This window comes from Sinocyclocheilus rhinocerous, unplaced genomic scaffold, assembly GCF_001515625.1.
Source record: "Sinocyclocheilus rhinocerous isolate Xijiao unplaced genomic scaffold, SAMN03320098_v1.1 scaffold1233, whole genome shotgun sequence".
NCBI lineage: Eukaryota > Metazoa > Chordata > Actinopteri > Cypriniformes > Cyprinidae > Sinocyclocheilus > Sinocyclocheilus rhinocerous.
Window position 1 is genome coordinate 484,253 of NW_015639524.1, and position 16,254 is coordinate 500,506.

Sequence of the window (16,254 nt, forward strand, 5' to 3'; positions counted from 1 at the left end):
TAGAATAAATGGAACCTCATAAGTCTCCCATATGTAATTTAAATAAGTTCAATCAAAATAGTTTTGACTATTAAAACCAGTTAGCAAGTTTCTGAAATTCGACAGATATTTGGTATGCACACTTTTTGAAACGACCAGTGATTCAAAACAGTGTGTGTGAAGGCGATGACATTCATGACACGCCTCCCTAAAGGCAACCCTATGTTTCATATTCCTGATGTGTAATATTTCCTGTTTTCCTTAATGCTGGGACTCGGTGAGAGAAATTTGAGTCATTCATGAAGGAAGTGCAGCTGTGTGCGAGTTGTTTAGATCTGTAAGTGCCATGAGACGCACCCTGGACACACACAAAAGAACCTTTGAGTTTTTCAACAGAGAAGGTATGGGATTATTATCAACTACTGTGCTGTAAACAGTGTGTTTTTCATAAGTCTCCCATATGTAATTTAAATAAGTTCAATCAAAATAGTTTTGACTATTAAAAACAGTTAGCAAGTTTCTGAAATTCGACAGATATTTGGTATGCACACTTTTTGAAACGAGCAGTGATTCAAAACAGTGTGTGTGTGAAGGCGATGACATTCATGACACGCCTCCCTAAAGGCAACCCTATGTTTCATATTCCTGATGTGTAATATTTCCTGTTTTCCTTAATGCTGGGACTCGGTGAGAGAAATTTGAGTCATTCATGAAGGAAGTGCAGCTGTGTGCGAGTTGTTTAGATCTGTAAGTGCCATGAGACGCACCCTGGACACACACAAAAGAACCTTTGAGTTTTTCAACAGAGAAGGTATGGGATTATTATCAACTACTGTGCTGTAAACAGTGTGTTTTATTTCAGTTTATTTATCACAGCAAACAGTAAGCAATGCGCGCGTGTAACTAGGCAATGTGTTGACTAACAAGAATGACTTAGCCTACGATACAGAGTTTACCTATTTTATTTATTGTTTCATAATGACATAACATGCATTATATTATATAATGCTTGAAAGTCCATTAATGTACATTAAATAATTTAAAATGTCATGCAACTTTATTGAAACTAGATTTTTCTTTTTTGAATTAATATGGTTTTCTACTTGATAGGAAGCATCAGATAATGTTTGTTAATTAATTATGAATAAAATTCATTTTAAAGAATTACCTGGTGTTGTACATAAATGCTGGTGATATTTAATTGCGAAATATTCCTATGTGGAAACTGAAATGAGGTAATAACTGTGCATATTGTGCAATGTTTTTGAAAGTGGAATTTGTATGCCATAGAATGTATGGTTTTCCATGCTGCTGCTGCTTCTTCTTCTTCTTCTTCTTCTTCTTCTTCTTCTTCTTCTTCTTCTTCGTCCCCACCTTATTTTCGGATCCCTTGACCATAGCTGAATATCAAAAGTTTTAATATTTAGTCAGTCAAAACAGTTTAAGGTTAATTGCTCTAATTTTGTGTCTCTGGAAAACAGTGATCTGTGACATTGTATTATGTTGAATATTAAATTTTTTGTGTCTATTTGGTAATGAGGGATTTGTGAGCATATTATTGTTTTAAGATTTGAGGAGTAAAACATATTGTTTTTATTTTAAAGTAAAAAGATTTTGTAATTCATGGGGCTATTATTCAATAATTCCATGAGTTAGATGCACATGTCAGACATTTTTAGATATCGTTAAAACCTTATAGACACATTTCAGACATTATTGAAACCTGTAGACTAATTGTGGGAAATCATTGGGTTTGAATTCACACTGTTGCTATTATGATAATAACAGTTAAACGTATAAATGAATATGGGTATATAAAATAAATTTACTGTTCAGATTAATCTTTTTTAGATTAATTATTCACTTATTTGACTATACTGTCATAAATAGAGCAGATGATTTACTGTTGTACATTAATGAACATTTTAAAAGAAAATTATTAATAAGAATGTATAAGTAGTTTGGTAAGATGGATATCTTTGAACAATGTTATATTTTGTGTTATGACAACTAAATTACCAAATGTTTATATTTATATTCCTTCATAACACTGGTGCATCCTAGTAAACTTATATGTAAATATGTTACAATTTAAAAATAAATGCACATTATCTTGCTCCATCGTACCCTAATATTGATGGTTTTTAACATTTAGATAGAGTATTATATACATATGTTTTACTGAAGCTCTAAATTAACATATTCTCGTGGTATAGCTATGCTGATAGACATCATTTGATTACTTAAAGAACATTTTGCCTGATTTTATTTATTCTCTTTGTTGAGATAACCAGATGGAGAATGAGGGAAGCTCCAGCACTCCACCTCCAGCGAATGTGCACGTATCTCCTGCAGATGAGTGTGTCAGCTCTGCGGAGACCCAACAACAGAGTTTAGGTCGGTCAGATGGGGCTCAGGATAAGAATGGCACCCAGATGCATGCTGCTCTGCCTGATGGGCCCTCTGCCACCCTCAGAGGGACACCCACTCCTTCCAGCACTAAACTATGTGGCTACCTCAACAAGCAGGGTGGACCTCTCAAAGCCTGGAAGTCCCGCTGGTTTGTCTATGAGGAGAAGAGCTGTCAGCTGTTTTACTACCGCATGGCACAAGATATCAGTCCTCTGGGTAAGGTGGATCTGTTTTGTGCCACGTTCAGTTATCCGCTGCAGGGAGAGGAGGGAAGCTTTCATATACAGACACCAGAGCGCACTGTCATTCTCAAGGTAATGTTATCACATGGTTTGAAATAACAGATTTTAATAAATTGTGAATTGTGAAGCAACAAAGGGCGATGAGCTGCATGGGATAGGTTAGTACAGTAGTTGTGACAAAATCACTGAGATGAACATGGCAACTATACATTATTTTACATGATTTTTTTATATGAAGAAACTTGAGTGTATTTCAGTGCTGTTATTGTTAACTAAACTATTACAAATCATTTTATTTAACTGAAATAAAGGTGAAATAAAATAAAATTTAAACATTAGATCAAACTTAAATGAAAATTAGAAATCCTGCCTTTGTTACTTACTGAAATAATAATACATACTTTAAACTAAAGCTGAAAATAAATTGAAATATAAAATTGTAGTACCTTATAAATGACAAAAAAACAAACAAAATTACAAAAAAAACTAATAAAAATGACAAAAGCACATAACAATTACTTAAAAACGGCTTAAACAAATTGTGACAATATTTTCAAGATATTTAAGCAGATTTGTCCCTAACTTTTATTATCAGAATGTGTTTGTGCATTTAACTTTGTCGTTTTTTGTAAGCCTCATTATCCTGAAAGGTGATTCTCATTAAAAACTCATTTTAATTATATTACTTAAATGAGCATACTGTACATTGAAGGCAATACATCAAATACTGTCATAATGCATAAACACTTAATGATTTATTTATTCCACCACAGTTATGATAAATGGAAGGAATATGTGCTTCATTGCTTCCTTGTGAAAATAATGAATAAATGCCAGTGTGACTTTGTGTTGAATATGAAATAGTATTAGGATAATGACCTGGAAATGTCCAGAAAAAAAAAACAAAAAAAAAAACAAGTAAAAGCAAGTTTTATGATTTTTATGACAATTCCTGATTTAAGATTAGAGATTCTAAAGGTAATTTGCTTTTCAAAAACAAGCTTCTAGGATATAAATGGGTGGAGGAATATAAAGCCTTATTCTTTGTTTCTTTGTTTGTTTCTTTCTTTCTTTCTTTCTACAAAAAGCTTGTTGTTATCAGTGGGGTCAGACAGCCTTTAAAATAGAACAGTGATCACATGACTGCACTTTATATTGGCCTTTAAAATAATGCTGGCCTTTCAATAAAGTATAAAGTTCTGATCAGTGGTCAATATGGATTTTTCTTAATTCTTAAAATATGGTCACCCTCGAGTCTCTCCCCCACAGTCTCCCTTTTGACTGTTACACACAGAGAGAAACACAGGCATTAGGTTTAAGTATGGAGGAATAACAGGCAAGCATCTTGAGTAAGACAACAGCACTTTCCTCTCAACAGTCTTCAAACATGATTTTGTTTTTAGGCAGCTAACAGGGATGCCCAAATGTACTGGTTGCAGCAGCTGCAGTTGAAACGTACGTTATACAGGGAGCAGCATGCTGAACATCTCTCCATACCCAGACCAGACAACCACAAATTGGAAAGCACCCCATCAGCAAACAACTGCCGTGGTAAGAGGCTGAAAGGCATTTACTGCATTATGGAAATTACACTGTTTATGAAATATGATCTGAGGGAGAATGCACTTCATTTTTCAAAGTAAAGTTCAGTTGTTTGGCCAGTCATGTGATACTAAGTTAATAGAAAGTGAAAGATCAACAGACCCAGTCAGATCTTGAAGATTATTTCAAAATGCTTGAAATCTGTGCACCAAAATAATGTTTTAACTGACTGTTTCTATTGCCAGGAGAATTACTTCACCTTCAAACTATTAAGATAAAACTTAAATAAGAAATGTTGCCTTGTTAAAATTATTAAAAATAAATAAAAATTAAAAACTAATAAAAAGGTCAAAAGCACTTAACAATTACTAAAACTTAAACTAAAATGAAAATGAAATCTGAAAAATTAATAAATAATAAATACTATAATTGTACGTATAGAATACTAAAATATGTTTTAGGACTATTAAGTTTTGTTTTGTTTTTTGCGTTGTGATATTTTCAGACAATTAAGCATATTTGTATCTAAATTTTTATTATCAGAAAGAGTCTGTGCATTTAACTTTGTAGTGTTTTGTAAATCTCATCATCCTCAAAGGTGATTCTCATGAAAAACTACTGTAATACAATTTTATTATCTAAACGGGCATAAATTGAAGGCAATACAGCAAATACTACCATAATGTATAAACACTTACCAGTTTTTCTTTTTTTCTCTTTTAAACTGAAATAACAACTGACTTTTATAAATTCTTCTCAATACCCACGTTACACCCAAAACTGGTCACCTACATCTGGTGTTTCAAATAAAATAATAATGTCCCAAAATAGAGGCCATTGTTACTAAACAATGTTACTAAAGCATAGGCTGAGCACAGGGCAGAGACAGGAAGCAGAGCCAAGGATACAGGGAGGAAAGCACCAGATTAGCTGAAAGGAAGCTGCTGAGATTGACGAATCAGATCCCACGTTACTCGGCCACATTGTTATAGTTTAGTCATCCATTGTAGCCACAGGAGGAGGTTGCAAAAGCTTAGTCTGATATTTTGTTTGTAGATAGATCATCAGGACTCCAGCTAGTTTGTGCATGTATTGTCTACCCTCATTCTGTTATCTGTCTTAGCAGGAGGGTGTGTAGACAGGAAATGTCCGGACTCCGGACTGGTAATCATCTGCAAACTTCAAGTAAACGTTTAGAAATTCTGGAAAATGGGTGGGATGGATGTCGATATCCATCTTTTCTTTTTCACTCTGTTGCAGGACAGTTATGTTACTTTACTCTGGGTTGCAGCCTGTATCAGTGCTGCATAGCGCTCATTTCCCTTGTGTACTTAACATAAGCAGAAAGCCATTATCCACTACATCTCATCTCTAACCATTCTATTTAACAAACATTATATAATGCTTCACGGACAAGTAATTCATATAGGCAATTTGAAACAAATATAGAAACATACATAGAGCGTATTATGAGGTTTTACGAGAAACAATAGTATATATTGAGTTACAAAAATATAGAGCTGTGGAAAACCCCTGTGACAAACTCTTGCCCAATATTTTTCATATGCAAATTAACTTTTTTGCAAAATAAATTAATAAATACATTTTAAAAATGCTTGTCAGGGTGTTGTTATTATAAACACTCTGTTATTATATATATAACTAATGAAAAGGATAAAAGCACATAACAATTGCCAAATTATTAAAGCTAAAATTAACTTTTATTTTTAGATTTTCAGTTTTCATTTCAATTCAAAGTATTAATATAATAGTATATAAATAATACAAAAATAACAACTGGCTTGCAGCAAAAGTGCCACGAATTAACTGCACATTTGTCTCGAATCGTTTTTGAAAATGTTTAAGGCCAAAAGAGCTCTTAATTGTAAAATTACATTACATACATGCTTAATTGTAAAATTACATTAAAAGTAAAAGTAAAAAAGTAAAAAGAAATTCTGGTCACTAAAAAAAAACGTTATATGGTTGATGAAGTCTGGAATGTAATTTAAACTCATTTTTGAGGCACCCAAAACGTTTGGCAATTACAGTGGAAATGTGGCAGCAGTACTTTGATACTAATTGCTTTCTATCTAGTGTATATCTGCTATATGCAGATAACTTAAATTAATTAGTTAATTGCAAGTTGCTCCCTGACTCAATGCATAATATTCAATGCATAAATGCATCATTTCCAGGAATCCAAGTAGGATTGGGCTTCTCGTGCTAAAAGCACATTCATTACTTACATTCACAGACACCTGCTTCCAACCGCAAGCTCTGGTACAGGCGTTAAGAAACAGCTCTTGGATGAGAGTCAAATGCAGAAAATGAGGAAGTGAATGTCTGAGCAGCTGAATCTCTAGAAATCTGGATAATTGCACCACCAGACAAATATAAGCTAAAAAGAACTCAGAGACAGTATGGATATTTGTTTGTTTTACTCAGTGCTAGCTCGTGGTTAGCATATGGGTCATTTAAACAGCACTTGTAATTATTAGGAATTTCAGGCATGCAGAGGCATGTACCTCACCCTGTGATAAATAACATTGTGTGGTTCTGTCATTTGAAAAGAAATAGGTAGAGCAAGAAATACAAATATAGAATACAAAATAACATTGTACTACTTGGATATTTTTCCCAGATAATTTCTCAGTATCTACGGAAGAGTCCATGCATTATTATTGTTTCTGTCTTACTCTACCATTCAGAAGTTTGGGGTCAGTAAGATTATTTCTCTTTTTGAAGAAATTAAGAAATGAATAATTTTAATTTGCAAGGATGCATTAAATGTATAAAAAATTACTACACTGATTCTATTTTTTTTTTAAGTGCTTTATATTCATCCATTTATTTTATTCATCAAAGAATCCTGAAAAAATATATCACAGTCTTCACAAAAATATTTATCAGCACAACTGTTTTCAACATTGATAATAAACAGAAATGTTTCTTGAGCAGCACATTTTTTGCATATTAGAATGATTTCTGAAAAGCTGAAAATTCAGCTTCGCCATGTAGCGTCTGGACCAATCAAACACACAATTTTTCATTTGATTTAACAAATCAGTTGATATCACAGGAATAAATTACATTTTAAAATATATGATTATATAGCAAAGAGTTATTTTAAATTCTCAATATTACAGTTTTACTATATTTTTTATCAAATAAACGCAGCCCTGGCAAACATAAGAGATTTCTTTGAAAAACATAAAATTTACTGTGATCTCAGCATAACAAAACGTTGTTTACGAATGTTTTCTTACCAAACAAATAAGAAACAAGCAAGTCTCATTATCTGAAAGCATCTTGTTATTCTGGCCTATCGGATGTATTTAACGCAGTGGGTTTAAACATACTTTCTGCCTTCTCTTACACAGCTGACTTCTTGCCCATGGTGAAGACGCCTTCTGGCCTGGTAGGTGAAGAAGCTGCCAGTCTGCCTGCACCAGGATTAAACAGCCCTCTCAATATGTCAATCAAACATCCACTAATTGAGCTACAGTGAGTACATGTGCTTTTGTTTATTCAATCTGTTCTCACAGAATGGATACTGGTGTCAAGGGATATTTCTAGGGTCAAATGAAAAATGGTTCGCGCTGGCAATCTGCGTCAGTGCCTTCCAAAAAAGCTGTGTTGTAAGTTTTGTATTTCTCTAGAATTATTATTTTAGGGAAGTTAGACTCACAAGCATATACGCCACTTCCTGGGATTTTATATACGAGAGTGAACAAGCTGTGTTATGAGGGGTTCTTCTCATACTAGACAACATCAGATAAGAGAAAACAGTAATGAGATTTACACACGCACACACACACACACATACATTGAGTTAAACATAGTAAGTGAAAAAAGTATTTTGTTATTATTGTTATAATAAAAGGCAATACTTATTTTACAAATAAACCAAGAAATATGGGCTTGTTTGGTTCGCTGAATAATGTGGCCATTGTACCATATAGTCTATCTAATATATGATTAGGAAGTCATATTAGTTTTCACATTTGTCTCAGTGAGAAAATGGGAAGTTGCTTCCATTTCTAAATAAAACCCATAATGACTAAAACTATTTCATCATCATCTGCAATGCCAAAAATTATTAAACTGATTACATAAACATACAAATGAGCCTGTTAAAAAAAAGAATAAATTCTTAGGCAAGCATCGCTAATGATATTACTCCAAACCAAACCAATCATAAGTTTTAAACTTCAGCACTTGTCTTGCACCAGCTGAGCTATAACAGGATATTACCACCTCCATGCTTTACTGTAGTAATGCTGTTATTTGGATGGTGAGCTGTATTAGATTTCCGCCAGAAATATCGTTTGGTGTTGAGGCCAAATAATTCAATTTTAGTCTCATCTGCCTCAGAATCTTCAAGGTGCGTTTTGGCAAAGCGCAGTCATGACTGCATGTGGCCTTTCTTGAGGAGTGGCTTTTTTCTTGCAACCCTCCCATACAAGCCACATTTGTGAAGAATTTGTGATATTTTTGACACATGCACACAATGACCACTCTTCGTCATAAATACCTGCAACTGCTTCAGAGTTGCTGTAGGCCTCTTGATCTTAGTAGCCTCTTTGACCAGTTTCCTCCTGCTCTTTCATCCAGTTTGGAGCGACATTCTGATCCAGGGAGAGTCTGTGTTGTACCAAATACCTTCCACTTCTCAATAATAGACTTCACTGTGTTTCTAGGTATTGATAAAGCCTTTGAAAAAAATTTTGTATCCATCTCCTGACTTGTTGTGATTGTTTTAAAGGGGGTGATTCTTTTTCTATACCCACTGTAAAGCTTGACATGAAAATAGTCAGATTGTTTTTTAAATATAACAGTTTATTGAACCTTTAGATAAAATCTTAAAAAAGCATATAAATATTATATAAGCATATAAATACATATAAATATCAATTGTCAATCTATATCTTCCAATCTTACTAATATTTCTTAGTAAGATTATATTTAAATGCTTAGTTTTGTGGTCAAAGCTCTGTAGTACAATGCAATTCAGTACAATGATGATTGAGAGATGAACGTTAATAAATGTTCCTCAAAAACCTGTACCATATTTGATACTCACATTTTAGCATTATTCTTCTAAAAAGTGATATATGGACAATCAAGTAAACCTGAGTTGCTTCATTTGTTCTTATGCTTACTTTTATAAAAAATCAATAGATTTCACAGCAAAAAGACATGTGAACCACGACCTGAAGGGGGTTGTTTTTAGAATTATACTAGAAGACATCAATCAGATGACAGAAAGAATGTAGTAGATTGTTTACAACAGGTTTTGCAGCAAAGTTTGATCGTGTTAATAATTTAGAGGCCTTAGAAATCAGATATGATCCAGTAGGCTTTATAGGCTTAAGTGATTAGACTTTCACCTGATGGTAAATATGGTCAATAATTAGATGCCCAATTAAACCCTACAGACTTAAATTAGAGGGACCAAGCCATGTCTAGAGACTACAGTGGCCTCTGTTAATTTAAGCCACTAAGCAACCACCCAGAACACCCTAGCAACCATCCACGACACGCTTAGCATCATTTGACAAGTTTTGCATTTAGCCTTTTTCTTCCGAAAATGTAGTTGTTATTGTGAGTCATTTCTTCAGTGGTTTCTCTGTGTTTGATATACAGGAACACAATGCACAGTTTCCGTAACCGGCACTCACAGGAAATTAGACAAAGTGTTTTCCATATTGGCGACCCAACTGACACCCAAAAAACATCCTCATCTAAGGCATCCAGTAAGAACCACAACTTTGTCACTAGAAAAATAATAAACAATTGTTTCAAATTTAAGTGCTCATGGCCACTGTCCTCCTTAGCTTTAGCGGTTCCCACACCCGGTTCTTCTCAAAGCCCAGAATCCCCTGCTAATGCCAGGTCTGAGCATGATCTCTCCACCATTTCACCAAACAGAAACAATAGCAAAGAAAAGTCCAAACCGCTGGAGCTCAAGGACACATCTCGACTTCAACGTGAAAAACTGGCTGAAGAGGTCAAAGCGCAGAAGGTAAAGTGAGGATGTTAATCACCACTTCAGCTTCTCATATACAGAAAGATTAATCAACTGAAACCCGCATATGTATGTGTTGTCAGGAGTTGGTTTCGCTGTTACATAAGGTGCTGGAAGCTGCTCAGCTGGAGAAACGCACCTGTGCTCAGTTTCTAGCCGCGGAGGGGGAACAGGAGCGCTTGGAGCTCCTCAGACACGGTGAGCGGCGTGTGGCCGAACTGCGAGACCATCTGGAGTCCCTGCAGCAAGAGAACGAGAACCTACGGAGGGATCTGAACCAGAGGGACGCCCATATCGCTGAACTCCAGGAGAGTGTCCAGCTCCTGATACAAAAGAATCAGGCCAAACAGGAAGTGATACTGAAGCTGTCTGAGAAGTTAGCAGTCTGTGGAGAAGACAAGCAGTGCTCCAATGGGCTGCGGTCAGAGGCCTTAAAACAGCTAACAATCGAGAATGAGAATTTGAAAGTGAGAAAATAAAGCATTTTTACATCAAAATATTGTTTTACTATATAATATAAATATATATGGATGCATTGATCAAAAGTGACAGTAAAAAACATTTACAATGTAAAAATATATTTCTATTTCAGATAAAAGCTTTTGAATTTTCTAATCAGCAAAGAATCCTGAAAAAAAAATGTTTCCACTAAAATATTGATATGGTACAACAGTACAGCTTTTCTATATAATAAACTGAAAATTCAGTTTTGCCATCACAGGAATAAATGACATTTTAAAATATATTAAAATAGAAAACAGTTATTTTAAATTGTAATAGTAGTTCATAGTATTACTGTTTTTACTGAATTTTTTGATCATATAAATGCAGCCTTGGTGAGCATAAGAGATGCATACAAAAAACTTACCAACCCCAAACTTCTGAATGGTAGTGGATATAACCTAATCATTATTTCAGGATGATTTGAAGGCATATAAAACTCAGAACCAGTACCTAAACTCTGAGATCTACCATCTAACGACGCTTTGGAGAAAAAGTTCAGAACGGGAGCAAAGTCTGATAGTAAAGGTAAATAATTTTTCAGTCAAGGTTTCTTGCACCAAGAACAGACACATTATAATTTAAATGTTCATTATTTCAGGATGATTTGAAGGCATATAAAACTCAGAACCAGTACCTAAACTCTGAGATCTACCATCTAACGACGCTTTGGAGAAAAAGTTCCGAACGGGAGCAAAGTCTGATAGTAAAGGTAAATAATTTTTCAGTCAAGGTTTCTTGCACCAAGAACAGACACATTTTTTGCTACTGTCTTTACCCTTTGTACTGATTGGCTAATCTAAACACTAAATGGCTCTTTATGAACTGAGAGATTTGAGTTTTGAAAGTTAGAGTATGTTCACTTCCATATCAAAAGATCAAGGGAAATTACATTTTTGTGATATAAACGCTTTAAAATTGGTCCGAGCCATTTGCGATGGTAATCTGAGATAGTAAACATCAAGAAGTGCTTGAATGTTTAGTGTTGTTACTGTGTGTGTGTGTGCCAGTGTGCTGTTCTGGAGGCCAATAGCAGTCAGATGGAAAGCAGATACCTGGGAATCCTCCAGAAACTCCAGGAGAGTAAGGAATTGAATCCGGAGCAGGGGGAAGCAGTCAAGAAGGTGGTTAAGGATGCAGTTCGGGCAGACCTGAGCACTGCTATCAAACTAAACTCAGTAAGGTAAACACAGTCCCATCAGTTCACCCCAAATGCAAATTCTGTCATCGTTTATTCACCCTGTTCTTTTCATCTGTGGAGCTCTCAAATCACATTCATCCTTGCGCAAGTGTAAATCATTCCAGACTTTATTTTTGGATGGAAATGGATGGCTAAAGTTCATAGCAGACATCCTTGAGATTTATAAAAGAATGTCTTAGTTGCTTAGATAAGTCTCCTGCTAAAAAAAAGCATATAGAGCTTCAATGAAATAACATTTATTAGAGAGCCTAGAGTAAAGGTCTTTTCACACCAAGATGATGATAACTATATTGACATCCACTCAAATGCACAATATTGTTCTGTTTATTATAAGTATGTGCTGCAGTTTTGTCATCTGCTACTTTAAATTATGACTGGCTATCAGTGTTTTCATTGCTCATCAGCTGTAAAAAATCATTTTAAAAGTTATTCCAACAATATAATTATTCTGCCATTATTGTTGTGGTGTGGACTCTGCTATTCTTTTACATTTAGAACAAATTTTAAAACTATCTTTATCATTATCGTTACAGTTATCATAACGGTTATCGTTCTTGGTGTGAATGAGTCTTAATTTTATGTGAGTCTTTTCACATATAAATGTTTGTTCAAGTTCTATTTATGTTGGAACTCACAGTTCCCGACATTCCACAGGGATTACGATGAATATGGATTTAAGATTGCAATGGACTACAAAGTTGAGGACCTGAAGCTGCTTGCTAAGATCCAGGCCCTGGAGATCCGATCCCAAAACCTGCTGAACCAGGAGGAATGTGATGGGCCATTGTTGGCTCGTTGCGCTCAGCTCCTGTTTGGACGCCCTGAAGGAGAACTGTCTTCATCCACAGAACTGAAGAATCTACTCCGGATGGGCTTACCGCGCGAGTACCGTGCGAGGGCTTGGCGTTTTATGATACAGACTAGGACCAAGTCTCTAAAAGAGCATCATCCTGACCGCTATCAGGAGCTGTGCGAGAAGAGCAGAACCTCACCTCACCTGGTGCCCAGACAGATCCAGCTGGACCTGGATCGTACGCTGACCTCCAATCAATACTTTTCCCCTCCTTCAAGCCCCTTGATTCATAAGCTGGAGAGAGTTCTGCAGGCATTCTCATGGCAAAACCCCACCATCGGCTACGTCCAGGGACTCAACAGGTAATTAGCCATCATAGACAAAAAAAGAGAGAGAATTGGCTTTGATTAGAAGTGATTATAGACCTAATGTGAGTAGTATAAGTAATGGCCTATCACAAGAGCTTTTTGGCTAAATATGCCACTTTTGTTTTAAAATATAATGGAGTATTGAGTGTACAAAAAAGTTATGGGGTATTGAGTGTAACGCATGTTACAAAAAATAAGAAGTGTCAAATTTTGCCAGATTTACTTACATGACCACTTTATAAAAATGTCTTTATTTAATACATTTATTTTTAAATATAAAATGTATCAAATGTATAACATAATTTATTTCAAAGTTAAAGTTTAAATATTATTTAAAATATTATTTAAAATATGAATTTTTAAATAGGTCAGTCAGTCAGTATTTATTATATACTTTATTAAAACTTGCTGTTTATTGTCAGGTTCAAATTTGATTCTCAATCCCAGCTTGTTAGTGTGGTCTCAGACTTTTGTACACTAACAAACTTTTTTTTGTAAGATGTAAGCCTCTTATTTCTTATAATTTATCATATAATTATATAATATCAAAATTATGATGTAATTTATTTCACTTATTAAGTAAAATTGAAATCTCATATAATAAAAAATATCATATTTATATTCATATATTTATATTAAATGTATAATTTGTCTAAATATTAAATATAAATAAGTTAAATCTATTTAAATCTATTTAAGTTAAATCTATTAACTAAAGTTAAATCTAAATGTAAATTTTTATATATATAATGCATGAGGTAACAAAAGACAAAATAATTATTGCTAAATATGGCAAAATACTTTTACATTTAATGCATCATAATTGAATCCACCCCTTCCTGATTACCAAACTGTAGCAATCATTAAACAGAAATTTCATATTTTACCTTCAGTCTACATGCAAAGTGATATTTGCCTCATCTGAGTGCCATGCTGAACACTGGCAACAAACTATTTTAAAGGGGTCATATGATTTCAATTTTTCCTTTCTCTTTGGAGTGTTACAAGCTCTTGGTGCATAAAGAAGATCTGTAAAGTTGCAAACACTAAAGTCTCAAAACCAAAGAGATATTCTTTATAAAAGTTAAGAGTTAACCACGCCTACCTAAAACATGATGTAATTTATTTCACTTATTAAGTAAAATTGAAATCTCATATAATAAAAAATATCATATTTATATTCATATATTTATATTAAATGTATAATTTGTCTAAATATTAAATATAAATAAGTTAAATCTATTTAAGTGAAATCTATTAACTAAAGTTAAATCTAAATGTAAATTTTTATATATATAATGCATGAGGTAACAAAAGACAAAATAATTATTGCTAAATATGGCAAAATACTTTTACATTTAATGCATCATAATTGAATCCACCGCTTCCTGATTACCAAACTGTAGCAATCATTAAACAGAAATTTCATATTTTACCTTCAGTCTACATGCAAAATGATATTTGCCTCATCTGACTGCCATGCTGAACACTGGCAACAAACTATTTTAATACCAATTTCAAGCTGACCTTAAATGGAGCATAACATGTAATGTACTGACATCTGGTGGTCATTTGCTGATCAACAACTTTCTGATGGAGGGTACCTTACAGGCTAAATAGAGTGAGGTGTAGGTTTACTGTTAAAGCCACAATATCTATATGCAAAAAGAAAGCTAAATAACACCAACGATGCCACTGTGTGCAGACTGGCAGCCATTGCTCTGCTGGTACTACAGGATGAGGAAGATGCCTTCTGGTGCTTGGTAGTGATTGTGGACTATATCATGCCTCACAATTACTACACTAAAGACCTGGTGGGCTGTCAGGTGAGAACTGCATTAATCCTAAATCCTAAAACAGATTTTCAGTGTGGTCTCAGACTTTTATACACTACTGTTTTCAAATGTTTGGAAGCAAGTATTGAATACAAAAACAGTAATATTCTGAAATATTTTTCAATATTTTCTTCTTTCAATCTCTCCAGGCCGACCAGTGTGTACTAAAGGACCTCATGTCTGAGAAGCTGCCTCGACTCAAGGCCCATCTGGAAGCGCTAAAAGTAGATGTGTCCCTCATCACTGTTGAATGGTTTCTGGTGTTGTTTGTTGAGAGTCTGCCTACACGCATACTGTTTAAAGTATGGGACGCCTTCCTGTATGAAGGCATAAAGGTACCATAAAGGATTCTGGGAAATGTTGTATAGATCAATACCTGGTTCTCTAATAGTTTGAAGTTTTTTTGGATTCTCCACTAAATATTTGTTTGTAACAGTTTTGTTTGTAATATGATTACCCTCATATTGAGCCTGATCCATTTGTGTAAAAAAACCTAAATTTCCCAACATTTTCACAAACATTACAAGCCTACAGGCCAACTACGAGGAAATAACAAAGGACCAAATCCCTCATTCATCTGTTTCACAGGTGATATTCCGATATGCATTGGCACTTTTCAAATACAGAGAGGAAGGCATCTTAAAGATCAATGACAGTGTTGAGATGTACCAGTATCTCCGCATCTTCCCCAACACCATCGTAGATAGAAGGTAAGATGAAGCATCAAAAATGGAAGAGAGAAAAACCAAGAGAGAAAGTAAAGAAAAAAACATAAAATATAGATACAGTAATATAGATACAGTATATATAGAGTAATGAACTAACATGCTCTTCTAAAGTATGGAATAGTAATATTAATCTGCACATGATGCATTCTTAAAGTATTATACAGTAAATGCATTCATGCTTTATACTCATGCATATATTATTCATGGTTACTACTTTCAAGCATTATAATGACTTTTAAACACAGGACATACCAACACATACATTACCAACACATAAAGATTGTATTCTTTAAAGATATCAGCAAGTATTATAATGTATTGTTTATGTTAAAAACAAACAATGGACAGTGTATTAAGCATCATGAATATCTATATGACACTGTAATACCTCTAGAACACATTTTACACACTTAAAAAGAATAATAATTATTTACAAGCAAATTAGTGAAAAAGATAAAATATTGATGCATAATCATTTTTTATTGTAATTTAAATAGTATATATTAGTAAATCTAAATGCATACCTATATTTTTTTTTTTTACATTTTATAAATATATATATATATATATATTACGTAAAAAAATGAAAAACACATATGTATTATATTTATATAAACTATAT

At 33.9% G+C, this 16,254-nt stretch overlaps 1 protein-coding gene across 1 annotated transcript in view; it reads left to right on the forward strand.

Moving 5' to 3' along the window:
* The first annotated feature begins 203 nt into the window (after positions 1 to 203).
* The window catches only part of LOC107751332 (TBC1 domain family member 2A-like), a 19,055-nt gene continuing 3,004 nt past the window's right edge, over positions 204 to 16,254 (forward strand). Inside the window, exons 1-13 of the mRNA XM_016567014.1 lie at positions 204 to 380; positions 2,274 to 2,705; positions 4,037 to 4,184; positions 7,559 to 7,682; positions 9,825 to 9,934; positions 10,016 to 10,203; positions 10,290 to 10,673; positions 11,125 to 11,235; positions 11,718 to 11,890; positions 12,563 to 13,063; positions 14,775 to 14,895; positions 15,054 to 15,239; positions 15,493 to 15,614. Of these exons, the coding sequence (XP_016422500.1) occupies positions 2,274 to 2,705; positions 4,037 to 4,184; positions 7,559 to 7,682; positions 9,825 to 9,934; positions 10,016 to 10,203; positions 10,290 to 10,673; positions 11,125 to 11,235; positions 11,718 to 11,890; positions 12,563 to 13,063; positions 14,775 to 14,895; positions 15,054 to 15,239; positions 15,493 to 15,614 (2,600 nt within the window). The 5' untranslated portion in view covers positions 204 to 380. The remainder of the gene's footprint in view (positions 381 to 2,273; positions 2,706 to 4,036; positions 4,185 to 7,558; positions 7,683 to 9,824; positions 9,935 to 10,015; positions 10,204 to 10,289; positions 10,674 to 11,124; positions 11,236 to 11,717; positions 11,891 to 12,562; positions 13,064 to 14,774; positions 14,896 to 15,053; positions 15,240 to 15,492; positions 15,615 to 16,254) is intronic.